The following is a 23,596-nucleotide window of genomic DNA, read 5'->3' as shown; positions in this document are numbered from 1 at the left end:
AACCATCTTTTAACTACCCTTTCTTTTTTCCAAACTCACTTCGTTCTGTTTGATATAGGCCTATAAACAACTTTACAAAATCTTAGCAGCAACCAAGGAAAAAATAGGAGGATGAAGGTATCATGATAGAGACAAAGCACTAATTCTACGCACAACCCAGTCCCCAGATAGCATGGATTTTTGATGTTTTAAAGAACTCTGATTCTCAAATGCGCATGTAAAACTTGGTTTATGCCATGACCTGATCATCACAATAGTGTTTGGATAATGGGTTTTGGAAAGGAATTCCACCATCTGGTTCTCCGTGAGGCTTTTTCTCTCTGGATAGGTGTTAGAACCCTGGTGTACTCAGATGCAGCACTCCTAATGAGTAAAGGAGAACCTGGAGAATAAATCCGCTAAGTAATTACTCCCAGTAATGAACAGAAATAGTATTTTTCTTGTCAACATAAAACGATTAGTACCTTTTGAGCAAAACCAAAAAAGCCTTCATTAGCTTAAACCTCAATGAATAAACCCATGCTCCCAGTTTTCTTCAAACTGCCAAAACACATCAGAGCACGTGCTACTTTTCCAGATGAAGTTCTCTTGCATTCTCAAGTCATATAGCTAGATGACTCCATGCTGAGTATGTAGTTTTGAACAAGAGGGTAAGCACAGAAAGAGTTTCAAGTAACATCTCAACTGTGGAGTCAATTGTACCCTGCTAGGGCTATGAAAAAAATGTAATAAAAATAACGACATAAATTCATCCATCTCATAACAAGGGAGTAAGTAAATACATATAAGTTAAGAGATGACCATGCATTACAGATTTTTTCACAAAAGTAGTCTTGCATAGCCCATGACATAGACATGAATCAAACAGTATTCTTCCTTGAAATTAACAGTATTGCCAAGAATCATAATTAAGTACAAAGTCCATCACATGAATGACTGGCCGTGCAAGAGATGTACTGCAAGGCAGTGCTGCAAACTGTTGCTATCACTGTTGGTTAAACACTTGGACACATCACAGCTAAGTGGAAGCAAGCTGAAGAAAGCAGGTTCTGCAGCAAGATTGTGTTCTGTAGTGCTTCAGTGCTGCATTCTGTGACAGATTAGAAATTGCTATGCTAGCATGGAATGGCTTAGAGACTAACTTTGTCACAGCATTTAGGAAGATCCTCTAGTTACCTTTTGTGTATTTTAGACTGCAGCACATTATCTGTTTTACCCAATACAGAGTGGAAGAAATATTTTTTCTGCAATATTCCATATTGTAGCCACTTCCTTCTGGTGGCTGGGGAGTAACAAACCAGATGCAAGCAAGCAAAGCCCCCAAATATTGAATTATTACCAACAACAGAATCGCAGGTAGTGCCTCATTTTAACATTATGGGATAGAATATGTGGCTGGAAATCTCTCAAAGTCAAGAATAAATCTTTGTCTACTACAACCAGCTAGAAAGCACCTTTTGGCTCTGTAGGAAAACGCACTTAATTATTAATATGCTGAAACAGCTAGACTACCTCTCTTCTTGTAAGGAGGAAAAGGTCTTTCAAAGAACATCCTCTCTTAGAAACTTAACTGTCTCCTCCCTTCTCACTACTTTAAACTGTATCAAAAACACAGCTGCAAAAGAAGGGAAGGAACTGCAAAATGCAATAATTAGTCAAAGTACAGACTTACAGGAGTATTTTAGGTTGAACCTGTGGAGGTGTTTTTGTCCAACCTCTCACTCAAAGTCCAACTTCCTTTGGGATGCTCAGAGCCACATTCAGCAAGCTTCTGAATACCTCCTAAAATGGAGATTCTACATTCTTGAGTCCTTGCTGCCTCGCCTGGCACTGCTACAATGATTTTTCTTCCTTTTATCTAATCAGAATTGGTTGATAAATTCAGCAGTCACAGAATTATTTCAATCTTGATCTTCTGGTAGGTTGTATGTCAAATTTCAACTCTCTATTCAGTTATTTGACGCAGAAAACCTGGTTTAAGGGTATGACATCAGAGGCATTTATTCTGATCATCTGCCTTCACAGCTGCTGAACAAATAAGTCATTGCTTTACAGAATTTAAATAACTGAAACAACAAAGGTCTAAAATCTGAACAGATAATAACCTAGGGTGTATTAACTTGTAAAGGTATGTAAAAACCCTCGCATAGAAAAGTTTTTCTTATTTTAAGGCGTAAGAACAGAGTTACTCATTTACATTGCCTTACTAGCATTAATAATACCAATCAACTTAAACATTACAAAAGTGCTACCTTTTTCCACGCAACAAATGCATGGACTGACAGTTAGACCATCTGACTACCCTACCTTTTAAAGATACATTTTGCGATGGTGTTACTCTTGAAGAGTAAACTGTAGGTGAAACAGCTGAACTGCTTCCAGCACCAACCTCATTAGGCTTGGCCTTTTTTGGAGATACTCTATTGCCTTCAGAAGTAGCAAGACACTTAAATATAAAACACTCTCATTCAGAACTACAGTGGTTTAAATTAAAGAACCTCAGGTTTTTTTCCACAGTATACTACAAACACAGCAGTGAAGCCTACACTTTAAAGGGGCAAGTGCACATAAAGCAGTTAAGATCTCCCTAAATAATAAACCATACAGAAGTTAAGAAAATTATATCCAACTCAGATTAAACATTCAAAAGCCAGTGGAGAAGGAAAGGGTAAACACAAAGAGATACAGACCCATCCCTGAAACACAGTAAATCATATTATGCCCACCTGAATTCATTTGGCCTACTTTTTCACATCCTGACCCACACTACTCTGAGACAAGGTGAGTTCACAGTAATAAAGTTAAGCTAAACAGCTGGTTTCTGCAATGCCCACTGTTTGGAACAACCTCTGCCCTTCTAATGAGAAACATCTATCCTCTCTCCTGGTTCTACGTTAATGATAGTTTAGTTTGTTATTTAACTCTGTAAAACATTTGAGACTTCAGGTTGTATGCAGAATGAAAAGCATCATAACTCCTAATGACCAATCACAGCACACCTATTTGCTTCTTTCTGCAAGAACAGTATTTCGCAGTATTTCTTCTAAACAAAAGAAAACCTCTAAATAACAACTTTGAAATCACAGGTTTAACATAAGGAACATAGGTTTAACATAAATCACAAAGATTAACATGCCCATCTAAACTAGGCTCCCTCTTGTCCTGAAACTCATGTCTGTCACTGTTAGATTACCCTTGATGATGTAGTATCAATAGAGAGACCAGTCCTCAAGTAGACCTGAAAAAGCAGAGCTATACACCAAGAAGTCTGAAGTGCCAGCGCAGGCCTTGTAAATCTGTCAGAATCAAAGACTGCAAATAGCCTTAAGACTATCATAAGCAACGACATGGACCAGACTTCAGTTCAGACACAATGATCTGAACTAAGAAGATTCTTGAATATTGCCCCTGCAACAGTCTAGCTGCTCCAACAATTTCTTTGGGTGTAATAAGAAACTGAGTTAGAAAGTCATCTTCACCAAGCAGGGGTAACTTGTGTCACACAGTTATTCAACCTTTTGAGAAGAAACAAAGCCATTCCCACCCCCAAGATGTGTTTACTCAGTGGTAGCTATCTACACCTAGCAAACAGTCTGGACAGTCTCCCATTCAACCCAAAGAGGCAAAGACTCCCAGCAGCCAATGCTGATATTTGAGCATTTTGGAGAGAATTTACTACACTATACCCCTCATACAGGAAACATAATTCACTTGTTATGTATGTATTTAATCATCCTAACATTTTCCATTGTAATACACCTTTCGTTCTTTCTAACATATATTAATACATGAACCTTTGTAACCTTATCTAGGTGTTCCTGCTCTGGCAAGGGGATTGGACTAGATGATCTTTTGAGGTCCCTTCCAATCTCTAATATACTGTGATACTGTGATACTGTGATGAAGCTCAAATGTCTCACTGTAGGCATTGTTTGGCTAAGGTAATGAACACATTCACAAAATAAACAGGTCATTCATTAGATCCTACTTGTTCCTAGAGTGTTTTAATGTACTTACACTTGCACCATTAGGTATATGATCTGGTTACATTGACATACGTGTCTTGATAAACAAAGGCTTCTATAGAGCTGGTATGACTTTAGCATTCTTCTATATCAGAGACTATTCAAGCATCAGGCCATCAGGCACTGCTGCTATTTATTTAATTAAGTGTAGTTGTGTAATGACAGCCAGGGATAACACAGGAGGTCTGGCCGGTTTTACAAAAGTAAAAAAAGTATTGTTTTTACTGTAGAAAACCTGACTTGGAAGAAAAGACTATTTTTACATGGCAACAAATTTGGTAATAATTCCAATTAAAGTCTGAAGGCTATTTCAAGCATTTATAAAGGTGAACATTCTTAACTCAGCTTATACAACTTTGATCTAATAAATTCTCCCTTTCAGAATATACACAGGTTTGTATTTGAATTGTTGTTTGTTCATTGGAAAAATAAAAAAGCCTATTATGAAAAATAATCAAATCAATTCCAAGTATTATTTAATATCTAGTCAGTATAAATCAGACTGATTCCTCTTTTTTTCCACAGTGCCTCTCTCAGCTAGGGTGTATACACAGCTGCTGTGTAGATCACCCGTGTTCCAGACTAGTTTGTCCAATCCTCTACCCAGCATTCCACACAGCTACAACTGTCAGGGACTTCAGGTACTCGAGACAGCTGAGACAAGAAGCAGCCAAACAATTCTTGTTTAGTTCTCAGGCTGCTCAGGAGTCTATTACCTTCACTTCATGCTATTAGTGAGTACTTTTGACAATGTTTTGTACCTACTACAAAACAGTTGGCTATTCTCAGACACACGGTATTACTGTGTACAATATCTAAAATGATAGCAAGGAGTAAAGTATACTGGATGCTGTATCACCAAGCCAAAAGGTTTCTCAACACGTATTACAACACTACTGTAAAATCCTTCACACTATTGGGTGCATCTCTGCTAGCTGGGCCAGACTTTATGAACAATGGCAAAAGACACAGAAGTGGTAACCTACAATAAAAGCATCAAGTATACCGTGCTAACAGATCAAATTAACAGAAAAGGGTATGAAAACCAAATTGCTTCAGGCCTCTGGTGCACAATCCCTCACCAACATCTACTATTAATGTAATGTTATGAATACACGTGTACAGCCCGGTCAACTCCTAAATACAAGAGAACAGTTCTTTTAGTCATTATGACATTTTCTGGTTCCTCCAAGGGGGTAAAGTTAGTGGAAGAATGATCTCAAAATATTCTCAGAAAGCAAGCTACAGTTTTATGTACATCCCCAGTGACCATCCAACCTGCAGATAAGTAACCAATGCTGCTTAAGTTAACAATATCACCTATTTAGCAAACTTAAAAATGACTGGTTGCTGTCTATTAGCAGCTTGTCCTTTCCTACTTAGACCTCAGAAATTAATATTTATGCTATCTTAAGCCAAAAAAAAAAAAAGTCTTTAATGATCCATGCTCAACTGTCCCACATACCACAGGCCAGTTCCTAAACAGATTCTGCTTTCAAATAACATATTCCAGAATGTCTTTTGCCCACAGCGCTCCATGTGAACTAAAAAGAAGCATAGCACCAGCAGTCAAGTAGGCACTGGGACATACAATCAACATGAACACAGACATCAGAAGTGATCTGACCATACAGGCCAAACCACACAATACACAGACATTCCTTGTTGTAAAATTATATGTATCCTAAGTTTGCCTTCTGTGACAAAGATATTCGTGTTTCAACCCACACCTTTAAACCTTTGCATTTCTAAAACCTATTGTCATCTTACAGAAATAAAGATAGACTAAACATGGTATATTTAACATGTTTTGAATTACAATCCTGGATGCTTTTAAGTATTCAATTATTCCTTGAAAACAGGCTAACACAAATAAGCTTTAAATATGCAAGCAGGTCTCCTAAAGAATCAACAAAGAATTAATAAAAAACTTTATTCTTTAGAGAACAATGGATGGAATACTGAACATTTGCAAGAAATACGACCTTTAACAAAAAGTTATGAAACCCAGTAAGACAAGAATGAGATCACAGAATAGTTGGACACATGCAAGGAAATACTTATCAAAGAAGGTCTGGTAGTGTATCTAAGAGATGCAGAATCATCACATCGAGGAGAATAAACCAGCAACCACTCTGTTCAACATAACTTTTTAGTATGACCAGTTAGGTCATTCATTGTACATAACCTGTTACCTCCTGGAAGAATCAAAAACAACTGTAATCTGTAAGTTACAGACTGAATGACAGGATTCTGGTCCATTATTACAAAAGTACAATCCTTCACAAAAGAGAAGGGAAGTCCCAAGCTATAGCCTATTTAAGATTGAGTACACTGCATGCTTCCTATCTACTTCACTTGCTGTGACATAAAAAAGGGTGCTTTTTGGTTTGTTTTTAAAGTAGGTTTAATACTCTCTGCTGAAACACAATTTAGCTAGTTGGGGAAAAAGAAAAAACCAACAAAAAACCAACCCAAAACCAAACAATATTATCAAACTGTGTACTCTTTCCCTTCCCCACCTTTTCAGGCAAGATTCTTTTGATCTCATCTACTCCAGCTTCTACACATAGCAGTCAAGACACCAAGACCATCATCCATCATTGAAGGGAATCCACTCAGCAGACTCAAAGTTCTTCTTGTACTGTTGACAGCCCCTCTTGTGCTAAAAATCATTCTTATTCATGCTAGTCAAAGAGTTCTGGATATACTGAAAATGATCCTTTATCAGTCTAAAAAAAAAAATACAGTAGATCTAGCAATACTTTTTTCCTATCTAAATGAGCATTATAAGACATCAGTTGATATTACAGTCAGTCTAATGCACTGAAAAGCGAAGTCTGACAACACAAGGGTCCAAAGGTTATTTCATTTAACATTATACAGTCTTAAGTACAGAGGGAAGAATAAAGTAACTACACTATATTCTAGAAATCCTATTTAAAGTTGTAACTCAAAGATTTGCACTCCAGCTAAATGACATCAGGCTGTTTCTTTCTCACATCAACTACTACAGTTATACCCACCTGTTACATTCACTGCTGGCCCAGTCTGGTACTGTGGGACTCCCGAGTTCTCTCTCACACCAAACAGTATACCAGATGTATTATCTGGTGCAGCTGGTGGAGAATCCATAATATAATCCTAATAAGATATTTTCAAGAGGGAAAAGAAATTTTAAGTTTAACATTTTTTTACTTGCAGGCTTCAAAGGGTTTATTTTAAAAACATATGATTGCTTAAAAGTACTCCTAAGTACTCAGCTGTAAATCAAGTTAATTACAATCTCCCCAAAATAGTTTCTTTTGACATTTTAATAAGTTTTCAACTCTCATCAGTGCTTGTTAATTTATTCATAGCTGTGTATCAGAATAGTAAAAACAACCATAAGACCTGGGAAAGTCCATCTTATGGAGTATTACTAAACCTGTTTGAATTGCTAACTGTAACTGCTTTTGTTGGAAAGTCTGATGATACTTCAAATTACACTCATCTTTCAAAAAAAAAAACCTCTTAATACTTTCTTCCTTCAACCAAAACTCAGGCATTTGTGTGTTACTCTTGTGTAACTGCTAAGTGCAATTTAAAAGATCAGAAAACACAATTCAAAAGTAGTATAAACTTGCAGCAAGCAGAAGCTTCTCAAAGCAAGATGATGTTAAATAAGTCAAATTCTACTAAGTGGTCAAGCTTTAACTGAAGTAAAAGTATCTATAGGATGCTGACTGGGAATGGCAATCATACACAATATTACTAAAGGCTTTTTTTCTTTAATGTAATTTCATAAGGACTTCTGTAAATAACAATCAAAACCTCTTTTGAAAGACACAGCTAATGTAAAAGTTGGTTCATGTTACTTAGTGCCTTCTCATATTAAGTTTTGTGCACCTCCAATCACAGGTATTCTCTTACCATTCAGTTTAAAAGGCTTGCCCTTTAATAACAGAAACTTAAACAGTCCACATTTCCTGGCTCCAACACTGGAAACCTTTAAAATTAAATGCCTTCACTGATCACTGAATAGGTAATATCAGGAGGGAAAAGAAACATGAAAATTTGTTCTCTTTACACTTATTCAAGGTTCAGGGCAAGGTAGGAGAAATACTCTTACCAAAGTTCATCAGTACTGTTCACATCTCACTAAGCCATATATCCTAACACAATCAACCTGAAACATAAAATATTTTCAGCAATAGTAATAAGGAACTATAAAAAAACCTTATAATAGAGTTAGGATTAATTTCAATGTTAAGGTATGAATGCCAAAATACTGACAACTTGATCTTTCTACTCTGAAATAATTCCATTGCTCACACTTCATCAAGCTGTACTGTGAAACAAAAAATCTGACAGAAGTAGCTCCATTTTCCTCGGAAAAAAAAAAAAAATAATCACCCAAGACACATACACTGATGACAAAGTCTGTGTATTAATGAGACAAAGGCAAAAACACTTCCTGCTGTAAAAATCAATCTCAAAAAATGCCTCCTATTCACAACCGTGCTATTTATTTGAAAACATCTGTGTGGTGAAAGTTTTCACAATTTAGGTGCACAAGCAAACATATAGGTATGATAGGCTATTTTAGGACTTCTAAGTATGAGAAAATATTTGAACAACTAGGTAGACGCCTCTTGCCATCCTGCATTTTGTTGTACATCTCTTAAACGAAGAACCTGAAGAACCTTAATGATAATGAAGATCCATTCTCTCTTTTGGGGAGTGACCTCATCCAATCTAACCAAATTAAACTTTCTAGAGTAGCTGAGAAATAGTTATTCAATTTCTCTGCTCTAGTCTGTTAGAAGTAACACTTACTTGAGTTGCAGTCACAGAACAGCAGGTTCTTACTGTAGCCACAATGGTTTCAGACTAACTAGTGAAACAAATTACAAACCAAGCAGCTTCAGCTAAACCCTACTTCAAGGCCAACTAATGCTACTGGCTGCTGGTGGCAGGCTCTTAGTGTGGAAGACTATGCTCTCCACCTACATTTAAAATATGACCAATACAATAGGCACATGCAAAATCTGTGGTTGATTTATTTTCATGTGCTGCTAACATTTTAACTTTCTTCAAAATAATAGCCTGGGTATTTTGAAAGCATGTGTACATCTCCCTAGAATATACTCAAAATACCTGGCAAGGAAAAAAGTAAAAGCAGATAACCTGGAAACTCAAAGTCTTGTCACTTTCAAATGTCCTTGTCTGTTTATAATTATTCTTTTCACGCAATTTGGCTCTATCATTTTACATACAACCCCCCCAGTATCTTCACATGCTTTAGAAAGCACAAAAAGAAAACCAGTTACCACATTAATGAAAAATACAAAATCCAACCAACATACATGTGTTCTCTAATGCAGAAAAGCAAAACCCAACATCATTATAAATTAATATCCTAAGGCTCAAGTGAAGAAAAATAATCCACCACCACTCTTAGTTTTCCAAGCGACTAGTGAAAATACTGAGTTCATACTGTGCATCACTGATGTCCTAACTGTCGAAACCAACACAGTAACTGTATTACTATGTATTACTATAAATTACCATGTATGGTGCGGGATGTTTGCTCTCCCAAAATTATCTAGGAGCAACTGGAACCTAAATCACACTCAGACTGACAAAAGTTCCTATTAAGTAGGAGAAAGATACAGACAAAATTGGCTGGGGCTTATTGGGAGAGCATTGTGATTGCTGAAACAGAGAAAATTTTCACCCCTAAGAACAAATTTTTCTTAAAGAGGATCATATACAACATATACAACGTATACATATGTTGTATATATATATGTGCCATCATACACAACAGCACTAGCTCTGACTGAATTAGAATTGCTGTGAACAGTACAACTGAAGCCAAATTAAACTCTGAATTTCTGGAACTGCATTAACATAGTGCAGTAACAAGAACACAAAAACTAGTCTTTCACAGTAAGTCAGTGAATCAATCCTGTGGCTGGAAATGGGTATTTTCAATGATAAAACTGGAATAGCAAACATTAACAAATGACATATTATAGATCTACATGTTATGAAATTGAGGAAATGTGTTCCAAGTCAGTTTGCAATCAAAAGCAATCAGTTCCCACAGACAACACTGTCACATCCTGAGATTAAGAAATACTGCAGCATATTAGGAATGCAAAGGCACTCTAAAGGATGTTCAGCTAAAAAGGGGTCCTGCCACAGTGTCTAGTCATACCTCACAGCTGCAAAATTTTACTTTCTCTGCTGAGTTTCAACATCTGGAAGCTGAAGATCCAAATGCCAAACACTGCCCAGAAAAAATTATCTGAAACCCTTGCCCCTCTGGAAGAATCAAGTCAGGAAGAAACAGAAAAGGTGTGAACAAAAACATCACAGAAATCCCAAGGGGAATGAAGAATTCAAACCAAGGACATGAATAAAAATATAGATAATATACATATGACACTAAGAACAGCAGCAGAGCAGTTTATGTCATCTACCTGGACTTGTGCAAAGCATTTGACACTGTCCCGCATGACATCCTTGTCTCTAAATTGGAGAGACATCAGCTTGATAGATGGACCACTCGGTGGATAAAGAACTGGCTGGATGGCCACACACGAAGAGTAGTGATCAATGGCTCAAGGTCCAGCTGGAGACCAGTAACGAGAGGTGTCCCTCAGGGATCAGTTTTGGGACCTGTCTTGTTCAACATCTTTGTTGCTGACATGGACAGCGGGATTGAGTGCACTCTCAGCAAGTTTGCCAATGACACCAAGCTGTGTGGTTCGGTTGATACACTGGAGGGAAGGGATGCCATCCAGAGGGACCTCGACACGCTTGTGAGGTGGGCTGATGCCAACCTTATGAAGTTTAACCATGCCAAGTGCAAGGTCCTACACCTGGGTCGGAGCAATCCCAGGCACAGCTATAGGTTGGGCAGAGAAGAGATCCAGAGCAGCCCTGAGGACAAGTACTTGGGGGTGTTGGTCGATGAGAAAATGAACATGAGCTGGCAGCCCCGAAAGCCAACCATATCCTGGGCTGCATCAGAAGGGGCATGACCAGCAGGTCGAAGGAGGTGATCCTGCTCCTCTGCTCTCGTGAGACCTCACTTAGAATACTGTGTGCAGTTCCAGTGTCCTCAACATAAAAAGGACATGGAACTGTTGGAACAAGTCCAGAGGAGGGCCACAAGGATGATCAGGGGACTGGAGCACCTCCCATATTAAGACAGGCTGAAAAAGTTGGGGCTGGTCAGCCTGGGGAAGAGAAGGCTGCGTGGAGACCTCATAGCAGCCTTCCAGTATCTGAAGGGGGCCTACAGGGATGCTGGGGAGGGACTCTTCATCAGGGACTGACTACAGGACAAGGGGTAACAGGCTCAAACTTAAACAGGGGAAGTTTAGATTAGATATAAGGAAGACGTTCTTTACTGTTAGGGTGGTGAGGCACTGGAATGAGTTGCCCAAGTAAGTTGTGAATGCTCCATCTCTGGTGGTGTTCAAAGCCAGGTTGGACAGAGCCTTGGGTGACACAGTTTAGTGTGAGGTGTCCTTGCCTGTGGCAGGGAGGTTGGAACTAGATGACATTAAGGTCTTTTCCAACCCTAACTATTCTATTCTATGATTCTAACAGCAAACGGCAATGTGGCACAAATGATATTAAAAAAAAAATAAAAAATCACAGAATCTTGCCCAAGAAGCTGTATTATAGTACCTCCCTAAAAAAAAAAATAAAATTAAAATAAAATAAAAAATTCTTTTCCATGCCATGTACCTTGAAAAATCCTATTTCTTCAAATAGGTGTTTCTCTGCCAAGGAAGAAATTGCAGATTTTGGCAAAGTAAGACTATAAAACTTAAGTCTCATCTGTGACATTCCTGTTGAAAGTAAACTCAATGAATGAGAAAACTCTTACAAGTGCTGTGTGCGTAGTGCCTTTAAAGCAAATCACTGTCTTGATGAGTTTTGTCCAGCTTACATATACCTTTTGGAGAAGTTCAGCTTTCCTAGGTCTGTTTACTCTAAGGTTCTCTAATAACAACAACATAGAAGCCACCAGCAGCTTTATCTATTAGAACAAAAAACATAAGCATATATGTGTGAGGGAAGTGAAGGAATGGATTTTCTCTTGCAGTAAAGATTCTGCAAGATATCCTAACACTCCTCTGAAGGATTTTGTAAAGCATACTATGTCCTAATTAACATTTATAAAAATAAAATTCACAGACTTGAAACATGTATACCTCATGTGAAGTAACAGTCCTTTCTATATCAATCTGTCCTGCTGTATAAGGACAGATTTATGAGAACTCCAGAGGCAACCTAAATGTCCTACTGGTATCTTGACTTCTGCCTATGTCACTTTTAGGCATTCTTACACACAGTCAGAGACTGATTAAGCTAACCCCCCTCACTAGACATGTCCACAATTTCTCTCTGCAAACTATCAATCATCTGCCGAAGACTCAAAATTGGAAAACATTAGCTCTTTCCTAATGAATTGGCCAGAGATTCAGCTACCCAATTGATGGGCAATGATTACTTTGCATTGTTTTTCTTAAAATACAGCCACCCATGGGCAATGATTTAGCCACAAGTCTTGAGAAGAACCTCTAATTCTCATGCCTTAATGGCCTTATGAACTATGCTCAGACTGATTGCCCTGTTCAACAAATGCAGAATATGTTAAACCACATAATTTTTATTTATACCAAAAGACTAACAGCTGAGACAATGACAGGTGTGTATATTTGTGTGGATGGTAGATATGGAACCTACTGTCAGGCTTCATTTAAACCTGACAGAAATAGTTAATATTATAGGTACATTGTCTGAACAGTTTAATCTTAAATTGTTTTCAATAATGGTATCATAGCTTATCTCATCCAAGTATGAAATTTTCTTCATTCTGTCACAAACGTCCAGCTAAAGCAATAAAACCAGCATTTAACTTGACTCCCTAAAGTTATCATTCTGAGGTTCTGTGGCAATCCAGGAAGACCTCTGATACACAAACTATGTGCATCCTTCCCTTGGGCTTTTCAAACAGAACAATTATGTTGCCAAATTGTTTCACCTACTGACCCTGCAACTTTTGGTTACTTAAGCCCTCCTTACCATACTACTGTTTCACTACAGGTGCTAAGTGAACCACAAAGCAGAAACACTTCAGGAGCTACCATATAGTATTCCCTTAAGAAGCAAAAATCCCAAGACAGGGTCTGTAAAAATCAGGTGGAAAAAGGGCAATGTTACTTTAAACACCAAATGCAAGCTATTTAAAAATGGAATAAACTTATCAATATAGAGGATTTGTCTCTGACCAAAAAAAATCTGCAAAATTTAGAGAATGTGAATTTCTATTATTTCTCCACACAACATAACCTAAATAGTACTTATTTCTCTTATGTCCAAGATTTTCATTTAATGAAATTCCACTGTTACTAAAGCTACCATCTTTGCGTCTTGCAAATCAGTATATTTAAATATATATTTCAATTCACCAGTGCCAGGTTACGGTCCTAGAATCTTAACAGTTTACATAATGCTAGTCTATAAACTAGTCCGGGTCTTCAAATTACCAGACTGGCTCAGCATGTTGCTTATTAATTTATTCAAAAGTAACTGCACCCCGGTCTTTGATAGTTTAAGGGAATAAAAGTTTACCTGATCAAGTATTACAGGCTCTGCTGTTAGAGTAGTCACTGGCCTGGATACAGGTTGAGCCACTACAGGAACCGTGATATTTCTCGATACTGGCTGTGTTGTTACTGGAACAGTTACAGGTCTGCTAACAGGCTGTGACATTCCCAAACTTGACCCAGGCATCTGCTGTGTTGATAAACATCCAGCAACCGGTCTCTGCGGTGAAGTTCCTGAAACATTCACTGGTATAGACAATGGCTGAACTGCTACAGAGCTAGTTGTAGGTCTGGATACAGACTGAAAGACGGATGAAACAGGCATGGCACTGGGACTGGAGGCAGATGGCGCGTAATGGTGACTGTCAGACTTGAATGTAGTAACTGTACCTGTTGCAAAGGATTTCAAAGTTATCTTTCTATAATTTTGCAGTCAGATGTCTCATAAGCGTTGCTTTTTTTTTTAATTACCATATTAGGACAATAAAGTACCTCTACTGGGTGCACCATTCTGTATCCCCCTTCGTGATGAGCTGAAGTTGACTCTGTTCAATATATCTGTCAAAAGTTACATTATCTTAATTGCAGTTAAATTAATAGCTTAATTGCTTTTCAAAATAAAAGTAGCATTCATATCCACTAAGTAAGCCAATTAGGATTTGACCAATAGATTAGAAGATTATTTCTAAAATAAATACCTGGCAAAACAAAGTGCAATTTGTACAAATTAAGATGAATTCTCCCCTCCTTTTAGGTTAAGCTAGTTCACCTAAGAACCTCAGTTTTTGTTTTATAAGACACAGATTAACACACAAATATGTCTGCAAACAAAGAAGAACATTTAATAAATATTTAGCTTTGGTGATTATAATGCATTTATTTACTTGCATTTCTCATATATATAATAAGTTCCCAAATACTGTACTGCTCTACACTAAAGGAAGCATTTTGTCTCAACCAGTAACCACACAATTTGCTTCTGTATTACAGGAAAATGCAGCACTTACAAACTTGGGTATAGACTTCATGATCTCCATTTTCCAGTGTGAAAGACAAATGAACAGACCAGCAACCAAAGTAGCTGTAGTATTGGAACTGCGTTACAGAAGAATTGATTTTTTTCAATATCCTACATGGTAGTCTATGACCAGAGTTCTAGCTCGCAGGAAACACATGTAATTTCTTAGATTTAACATTTACTCACTAGCTAATGCCACCAACATTCCCCAACTTTCTACATCTTAGTCTGGGGTTTCTGATCATTTCAGAAAGTTACAAAATTATTCATCAAATCCAAGTATTTTTCTACCCCAGATCCTCAGTTTCGTAACTGCTGCAGTTGAGTCACTTGCTCTGACATGTGAAAATATGCATATGAAATTAGATTGACCCTCCACTATCTAACCAACAAGATTTGAAGTTCCTTCTTAAGCCAGGGTCAGATCTCAAACAATGAAGAGTAATTACACATTGCATTTAACAACCTTAAGGCTGTCTCCAGCAGCAATGGCTCATTAGTATATACTACTGAGGTTGATGAATAAAACTAGTAGCAGTAGAGCTCAGAAGATCACAGCTTTCAACCTGTCACCTGCATTTAGATCATACTAATAAAAAAGCAGCTGCAAACAGACCCAAACAGGTTTACATTTCCTAAGCTACGACAAAATCTCATTCTGTAACAGTAATATTATTTTTACTTCAACACAACACTATGAGCAAGAGTTATCTTAAATTGGTATTTAGCTGAATACATGCTTCTTCGTGCTTGTTAATAAGTCTATACTTCACATTTGAATTCCAGAGTGAAATGAAACTTCATCTACCTACAAAACAAACCCCTCTATCCTAAAGGTTGTCTCACAAAGTATATTCAGCTTTGGACAGTCTGATGTACACACAACTGACCTCCTAAAATGCAAAGGTAGATTTTACTGTTTTTAAACAGAAAATGTCAATAACTCTGTGATTCGGAATTATAAACTAGATTTACATGACTCAAGCGATTCATCACAGCCTTGATGCGACCCGTTCCCTTCCCCATCAAAGTGTTATTTGGCCTGTGTAAGTAAAAGAGCACTGAAGTATAAGAAAGGTAACATGCAGAACAACATTTTAAAGTAGCAACAAATTACAGGTTTGTATCATTATGAAAAGGAAGCAAGAAATACGAGCAGTAACTGTAGGAAAAATGAACAATTGCAGGAAATGGTAAAGGGAACAAAGTGTAAATTACTTTCCATCCTAGTCAAACTAATCCTCCAGTACATCAGAAGCACTTTATCGTACATGACACTGTACCAGCAGGTCAAAGTTGAGTTTTTATCTATTACTTCATGTTTTCCACACCAGTCTGTATAAGAACTCATAATTGCATTGTCAGGAAAAGGTTAAAAAAATAAATAAATAAATACACTATGTACTGCAGAAAATATACCTTTCAGAAAATTTAGAACTATAAGCAAGTTTCCATTTGTCATCTAATGTTTCATCTCATCACACAGGAATTTTCCCAGGGGAAAAACTAAACAACAGTGATAAGAAAAGTTGAGTTCACTGTTTCTTGCCTATCACCAACAATAAACTGAAGCCTGACTACTGCCAGGTAATACTACTTACAAGCCAGAGAAGAACTGAGGTCATTCTTCCATAGCTGTTTTTGATAGTGAAGATTACAAAGAGAAAAGTTGAGGAAAGAGAAGGAAAAGAGATAAAGTAAAAAGTTACACCATAAGCGATTTTACTTGTGTCAGGACCGAGTATGGACAACACTAGAATATGATGTATACATTTTAAGTATCTTTTACCGAAGTTCTTGAGTTGCTGAAGCATATTAAAATTATATGTTCTCATCTGAACTATTTCTATCCTTTATGACTACAAAAAATTCTTGAGACTACAACAACTGCAATGAAACTTGGCATATTTGTTGTTCCAATGTCTGCCTTGTGCCTTAACAGCTGTTCTATGCTATGACCTACTGCCAAGGACCAGCAGCCATCCAGAGGTCTCAGGACCTTCCAGAAAACAGTAATAAAGGTTATTTTTCAGTCCTTCTAGAAGTCTGGAACTGCAGAAAATTTCTTAGAGCAATTTTAAAACATTCCTCACATTTTCAAGAGGCTCTAGCATATTTTTAAAATATTAAGAAACATAGGAACTATTTTCAGATTAGAGAACTTAAACATCAGCTTCAGTCTTTCTTTAAAGCATAATTTTCCACTTTTTTAAGCTAGTGCAAGAATCATTAGACTTACTATCCCAGTGCGTAGTAACAAAGTAAAATAGAGTTCAGATGTGAGATGGAAGTATCATGAACTAAACTGACTGAACAGCTAGTAACAGTTCTAAAGTCCATGCATTAGAGTATAACAGAAAGCTTAGTTTAACATTTTGTCTTGAGATTCTTCACTGCAAACTATACACCTTAAGAAAACAACTATGGAAATCGTGGATAAAGAGATGAGGCACGAACTGAAAACAGTAACCTCACCAGGCAATATCCTGAGTATTCAGTAGCTAGAGAAACCTTAAGTCACACCTCATAATAAATGACTGCAAGATCAACACACACAGAAAACAAGAAGTTTCATTATTAAAATTTAAGTAATAAAAGTGATGTTCTTCTTTACTTACCTGCACAAGCACAGGACAAACATGGAATTCTGACACATCTGCTCTCATCACAACCACCTAACCTCACTCCCTGCACTGGCTGCATTAGGAGAAAACTACAGAATTTGATGAAAAAAAACCACCTCTTTGCTTTAGAGGGGATGAATGAATTTGTTATTATTAATGAAAATCTCTCTCTTAACAGGGAGGCTTCTACCATTTTCACATTAATCACTTTTCCTGATTGTGTTTTTATTATAGACACTTTAAGACAGTTACCTTGGTTTTGCCAGAATGATGTCCACTCAATCAGACTGTCCACCAACACATGAAACGTGGGGTGGAGAAAAAACAGATACTTAAATTCACACACATTCCTATAGCAGGGAGACACTTCCAAGTATGTAACCAAATATCAACTACGTAGAGCGCAATTGCATGCATGGTTTCAGCACTATATATATTTGATTGTTAACCATATTGCTAAGACTAACACTTTCAAATGTCCTTGACTGTAGAGACTGAAGTTTAAAGGTAGACAGAGCTGCACACAACCTAGATTTTAGAACAGAATTTCTTAAGAATTCAAGTTTTCAGTATGACACTGACCCACAAAACAGCTTTAAGATGTAGAATTTCTTAAGTATTACTTTTAAGGGGGGAAAAAAAAAACCCTCTATTTTTAAATTAAGTTTAAAGTTTTCACACACAGAAGGACCTATTTTAAATTATAGAAAATGTCATCTTACATGTACTAGCTGGCTTCGAGCTTGAGATTTCTCCAACAAAGATTGGCTCGTCATCATCGTCATCATCCTCTTCCACTTCTTTCACTCTCTTCTGCCATGGTTCTAGCTCCTCTTCTTCACATTCCATAAATAACTCTGCCATCTTGAAACTAGCCAAAAAAAAGAACAAAACACAAATAGCAAACCATTCAGTACTTTCATGAAACAAACATTTCACTGTTCAGTAAAGATTACTGCACTTGACAATAATTCTTTCCCTTTCCCCACCCACCATGTTCTGTACAGGTTGAACCTGATCTGATGTAGAAGATCTTCAAAGACTGGTTATCACATCACCTTTCTGGTAATTACCTAAATTCCAATTTTTCCTACTAAGGATGAGAAAAGACCAAAGACAGCCTCCACATTAACTACTTTTTTTTATAATCCCCCTGTAACTATCAAAAGAAGCCTCTGACACCACAATGCAAGGTATCTTAAAAAAAAATACTCCTATTCCTGGTAAGTGATACACAAGAAACACAAAGACCCTATTAAGCAGCATGTAATATAACCTTGCACAACCGAGTTACTGAAACACTAATTACAGCTTTAATCTCTTTACATCTAAATAAACCCAACCCAACCAAATCCCCACCCTACCACAACCCCACAGATTTTCTAAGATTTTGCCAGGCCTTCCCATACAGTCACATTTTCTTCAAAACCACACAAAACTAACACAAAAACCCACAGAACAAAACCCAAACAAATCACCCACAAGAAAACCAAACCCAAACCCCACCCTGAAACAAAAAACCCACAACAATAAAAAAACCAAATTCCCAACCCATGCCCACAATCATCAATTAGGACTTCATAAAAATTTTACATTTATCTCACTAGACTGAATCCCTTGTGCCAGGAGACTTACTCTTACAGTAAGGAAAAAAAGTCATGTATGAAAATATGTAAGTTCTGGAATTAACATCAGTACTTCTAACCACAAATGGCTTTGATTTGCGTTTTTTTTTAGGTTTGTTTGTTGTTTGTTTGTTTTTAAATAGTGATGGCCAATTAAGTTTTCTTCTTTCTTTTCGCATCCTCTAACATAATCTTGGCAGTATTTCTGAACTTCCCTGTATGGAAATAAGGAAATTTCATATTTCTTTACACATACTACCAATGATCTAATTGTTAGTAAGACCAGTAATTTCATAAAACCACAGTGCTGTCTCAGCAATAACCTGCATCAGGGTCCCCCATACCAAGGTACTTGCTTTGCCTTAGAGACAGAACATAACAAAATTTAGTGTCTCCATTTTTTGGTGAACTGGAGAAGAAACAATGCAGTTTTGCATGAAGAACCCAGCCAGTATACAAATATTAATATCCAGCCACTATAGGAATTCCTTGAAATTAATGAGCACTTAAGCACATGAAATTCAATTCATCACTGGACTGCTTTGACAAAAAATGAAGAATATCTGAGCCACAGTTCCTTTCATGAAGGCCACAATCAGTATTTCTGGTCTTACTAGCAGGCTACTCCCAACAAAAAATATTACCAATACTTCTTTCATTCTTATGCTGATACAACACTTACCTGACAAAGCAAAGCAGTTCAGGAAACCTGACTTTCTACTATTAGCAGCTAGAAGTTCTGACAGTTTAACTTCATAAACCCAATAGCCAAGGCATCAGATCAGCACTAATGTATATGTTTATGTCACTGAAACCTTACATACAAGGTGAAAAAAAAAAATAAAAATCAAGATTACATTCATAATCATAAACTGGTACCTCCTAAAATAAATTACTTTTCTTTATTATATATGGTTTAGTGGTGGACTTGGCAGACCTGGGGTAGTGGTTGAACATGATGATCTTTAAAGGTCTTTGCCAGAGTATGACTCTGTTGAAGGACATTCCTTAGAACACCTTTTCTTTACTAGCACAGAGGCAAAGTTTATTAGACTTCACGGCACAATGAAAGACTATTTTCAGATTCTTTTTTTCATGGAACTGACAACATAAACATGCGTTGAGGGGTTGTTTTTCATTTAAAAAATAAATAAATAAAAGTTGTATTTGACCTCAAGTAATAAAGTAATCAATTATACAGTGTGCTCAGAGAATGCAAATGAGAGCATGTGTAATTTATACTAAAAACACAAAATAGGCACCAGCAATCTTTATGTTAGCAGAATTCTAACAAGATACACGTGATAACCTCAGCTACACTATAATGCAGCTGATTTTTTAATACAGTTAAAAGTAATTTCATAACATAGCCACGGACTTTGAAGAAAGGTGCTGACTGAAGAATAGGGTTGTAAGTAAGTAGCCTCAGGAACATTAGGGTTTGTTAGCAACTATAGAGAAAAGGAAATTACTAAGATAAGCTTTGCCAGAACTGCCTGGTGGTTACTGCTATGACAGCTATCCTAAAACACAGCGATGAAGAAATAACCACTAGGGGTCCGAAAGCCCACTACCACATTTTTGTGTGCGTACAGGAGGCATTCTCTAAAAGTATGATGTAATGTATGTAATCTAATAAATATGTATGTTTAAGTACAAATAATCACAGCCTGGTTGATGCTTGGGAGAGACACGCTTGGAGGAATGATTCCCCGTGTCTCCCGGCACTGCAATAAAGAATACCTGCTTGTCAACTTAAAACTTTGTTGGTGAGTTCCTGAAGACTTGTCTAAATCAACCTCAAGAAAGTTACATCAACTGGTGGCACCTCTTAAGGGCATTTCATTTCATGAATCAGGATGTATACGTTAAAGTATTCTGAAAAGGTGACTCAAATCATATGGCAGCTTTTAAAAGACAAGTATAAACATTATTTCGGACCTTTTAATGTATTTTTTTAATCTCAATGCTATAATTTGAAGCCAAGCTTTCACTGACATTTTTCCTGACAACAAAGCCAATCTAATTGGTTCCCATCCTGTTCCTGCACTGCTCCCTCAGTTGTGCTAGTACAACTTTCCAAGGGACTAAAACGTGAACCAGTGCAGGTTAAAAATAACTTGGCCCACTAACAGTTTTACTGGCACAACTGAGAGGTCAAAAAACGTGTGGCCTGAGCAATCAAAGTTGCAGTAAGGGAGAATGGATTTGATTACAAGTGTCAGGATCTGCTCAAATGGTCTCCATTGCCAAAGGAAGTCACTACATCAATTTTTAGATTATAACTAAATTCCAAGTTTTCAGCTCTTTTAACTACATTAACATGGCAAATCCATTCCAGGAATCCAGCTAGTGGTTGCTCTCAAAGCCAAACTGAACACTGAATTCTTCTCTGCTCTCCACAAATGTCCCAGTGGAGGTGCAGACCCCAGGATAAGAAAGATGAACTTACTGTCAGTAAACTATTTCCCTAGTTTTTTTAAGATGTATAAGCATATATACATATTCATACAAAAATCTCCTTAAAGGTAGTCCATGGATCTGAGAGGTACAAAACTCCAATGAAATAATGTATCTAATAAAAAAAAGTTTTGTTCTAGGATAACAAGTTTCAAAATTGTGAACTAATTCTTTAAAGCACTTAAAAAGTATCATTGAACTGTATCAAGATATTACTTTAAAAGGCAACTGCCCAGCAAAATCTAAGGTTAGCCAGGTAAATCCATTAGGCAGGCAGAGATAATCAACCTGAAAAATACAATTCTAAGAACACTGTCATTGTTATCAGACAAGCAATGTACTGATACAAGACAAAAAAAACCCCACAAACCTGAACTTATTGCACAAAAGAGCAATAAGGTTCTCATAAAATAAGGGTTTTTAAAGCACTAGTTCAAACATCTTCATTTATCATGGCAATTATGTTTAAACATAGCTAAGTTTATTACAAACCAGAGGGGTTGTTTGGTTGGTTTTTTTTTAAACTGTATTTATAAGCACTCACAGTGAATCAACAAAAATGATACATTACTAAATGTAACAAGAGTATAACAGCGAAAACAGCAGAAAGTGATCTGTAGAAGTGCACCTTAATCACAATCAATACAATATAAAACCATGAGAAATGCAGCTGCAATCAGATTTAGAGTTATCGAAAACCCATTTACTACCTTAGATGCAATTCACCTGTTCCACTTTCAAAGCCAAGTGAGCTTTCCCATACTCAACGCTTCTTTGGATTTGCTTAAAAAAACTGAAACCAAATCACTAGTATGAAATTGGCAGTGAGCTTAAAGAGCGAGGACATCTACCTTAACCAGAAAGTTCTCCTGCTGGCCTTGTCATCTTTCCGTAATAGAAGCACCAGTGAATTATTCAAATATTTTTTTCCTTATTAACTGAACCGCAGTTAATAGCCACACTTCAAATGAACATGGAAGTTAAGATCTATATTGTAAATAATATATGGTGAGCATGCACGTTGTATTTTTCAGATAACTTCCCATCCAGGCACATGGCATGTTAGTTGTAGAGGAGGGTGCAATCTACAGCTTCATCATGACTGTGTTTTATTTTCATTGAGTATTGCATTTGTTTCAGCAGCAAAGAAACAATGACCAAGCTGAAATTGAACCTGGAAGCTTTAAAATGCCAAAGTATAAAGCAACTTCCCTCAAAACCAAATCTAAACAGTCAACACCACCCTCTCTGCCATGAGGTGGTATAAGCTCCGCCTAGAAAAGGGCAATATTGCCTTTGCAAACGAGTCAGAAGTTCACACTCCCGAGCTGAGATGGATGCGAGGCCGCGGGAGAAAGCCAAGTCCCCCCCGGGCAGCCGAGCAGCTGCTTCTCCGCTCGCAGCGCCGGCGCCTCTGGCACAGCCTGACCGTCCTGCCTACCCGCGCCGGGTGACCGCAAGGACTCCAACGGAGACTGCAAGTTAGGGTTTGGACGAGGCCCGCATACCACAGCCTTGGCGGGAGGAGAAGAGGCCCAGCGGCAAGCCCAGCACCCGCTGCCAATGGCCGTGTACCCTGGCCGCAACTAACTCCGAGACAGCGCAGGCATAGCGGAGAGAGCCCTACCCAGGCCACCCATACAAGCAGACCCCCCAGTTCCCAGCAAAGCCTCGCGGGCGCTCCAAGGAAGCCCTCACGACGCGGGGTCCCAACCCACAAAAGCGAGGGGGGTGCAAGGCCGCGCTCCAACCTAAGATGGCGTCGCTCTCACAGGCGACAATCCCCCCGCGGCCCGCCAGCAACCGAGCGGCGGCTCCCTCCGCCCAGGGAGGTGGCAGGCCGCCCTGGCAGGGCGGGCCGAGGACAAGAAGCGGGTTGGCTTACCGTGCTGCGCGTCCGGAGAGGCCGCGGCAGGCCGCCCGGCTCGGTCACGGGCTGGCGGGGGGATGGGAAGCAGCCGCGCTGGCGGAGGCGCCTCACATCGCCGGACCGCGGCGCCCAACCTCAGCCTCCGCCGGGGGAGGCCGCGCGGCGCGCTGCCTGCCGGGTAGAGCGCGGGTCAGCCCCACAGCGGCGCGTGCTTTCCGGCAGCCGCGGGGCGGGGCCGCGCGGGGGCGGAGCCACGAGCCATGTGCCGGGCCTCACACCCCGCGGCCGGCTTCGGCCTGCGTGCCTGCTGCCTCGGGCCTTCTCAGGGCTGGCTGCGCCTGCGCTCCGCCGCCACGC

At 38.4% G+C, this 23,596-nt stretch overlaps 1 protein-coding gene across 6 annotated transcripts in view; it reads right to left on the bottom strand.

Moving 5' to 3' along the window:
• Positions 1-23,378, bottom strand: part of ZNF280D (zinc finger protein 280D) — a 49,328-nt gene extending 25,950 nt beyond the window's left edge. For 3 of the 6 annotated variants that reach the window (XR_013957770.1, XM_080626694.1, XM_080626696.1), the window contains exons 1-5: positions 23,255-23,378; positions 18,007-18,155; positions 14,135-14,200; positions 13,668-14,032; positions 7,052-7,169 (exon numbers count right to left, since the gene is read on the bottom strand). Coding sequence is in view for 5 of the 6 variants with exons in the window: in XM_080626694.1 (XP_080482820.1) it covers positions 7,052-7,169; positions 13,668-14,032; positions 14,135-14,200; positions 18,007-18,148 (691 nt within the window). In the remaining variant the exon portion in view is untranslated. Of the gene's footprint in view, positions 1-7,051; positions 7,170-13,667; positions 14,058-14,134; positions 14,201-16,261; positions 16,296-18,006; positions 18,156-19,591; positions 19,812-23,254 lie in introns of those variants that run through there. The other 3 variants (XM_080626695.1, XM_080626698.1, XM_080626697.1) reach the window with 3 other exon arrangements.
• Between the last annotated feature and the right edge of the window lie 218 nt (positions 23,379-23,596).

Source organism: Psittacula echo (genome assembly GCF_963264785.1).
Source record: "Psittacula echo genome assembly, chromosome: 10".
NCBI lineage: Eukaryota > Metazoa > Chordata > Aves > Psittaciformes > Psittacidae > Psittacula > Psittacula echo.
This window is presented reverse-complemented; position numbering and strand designations above follow the sequence as displayed.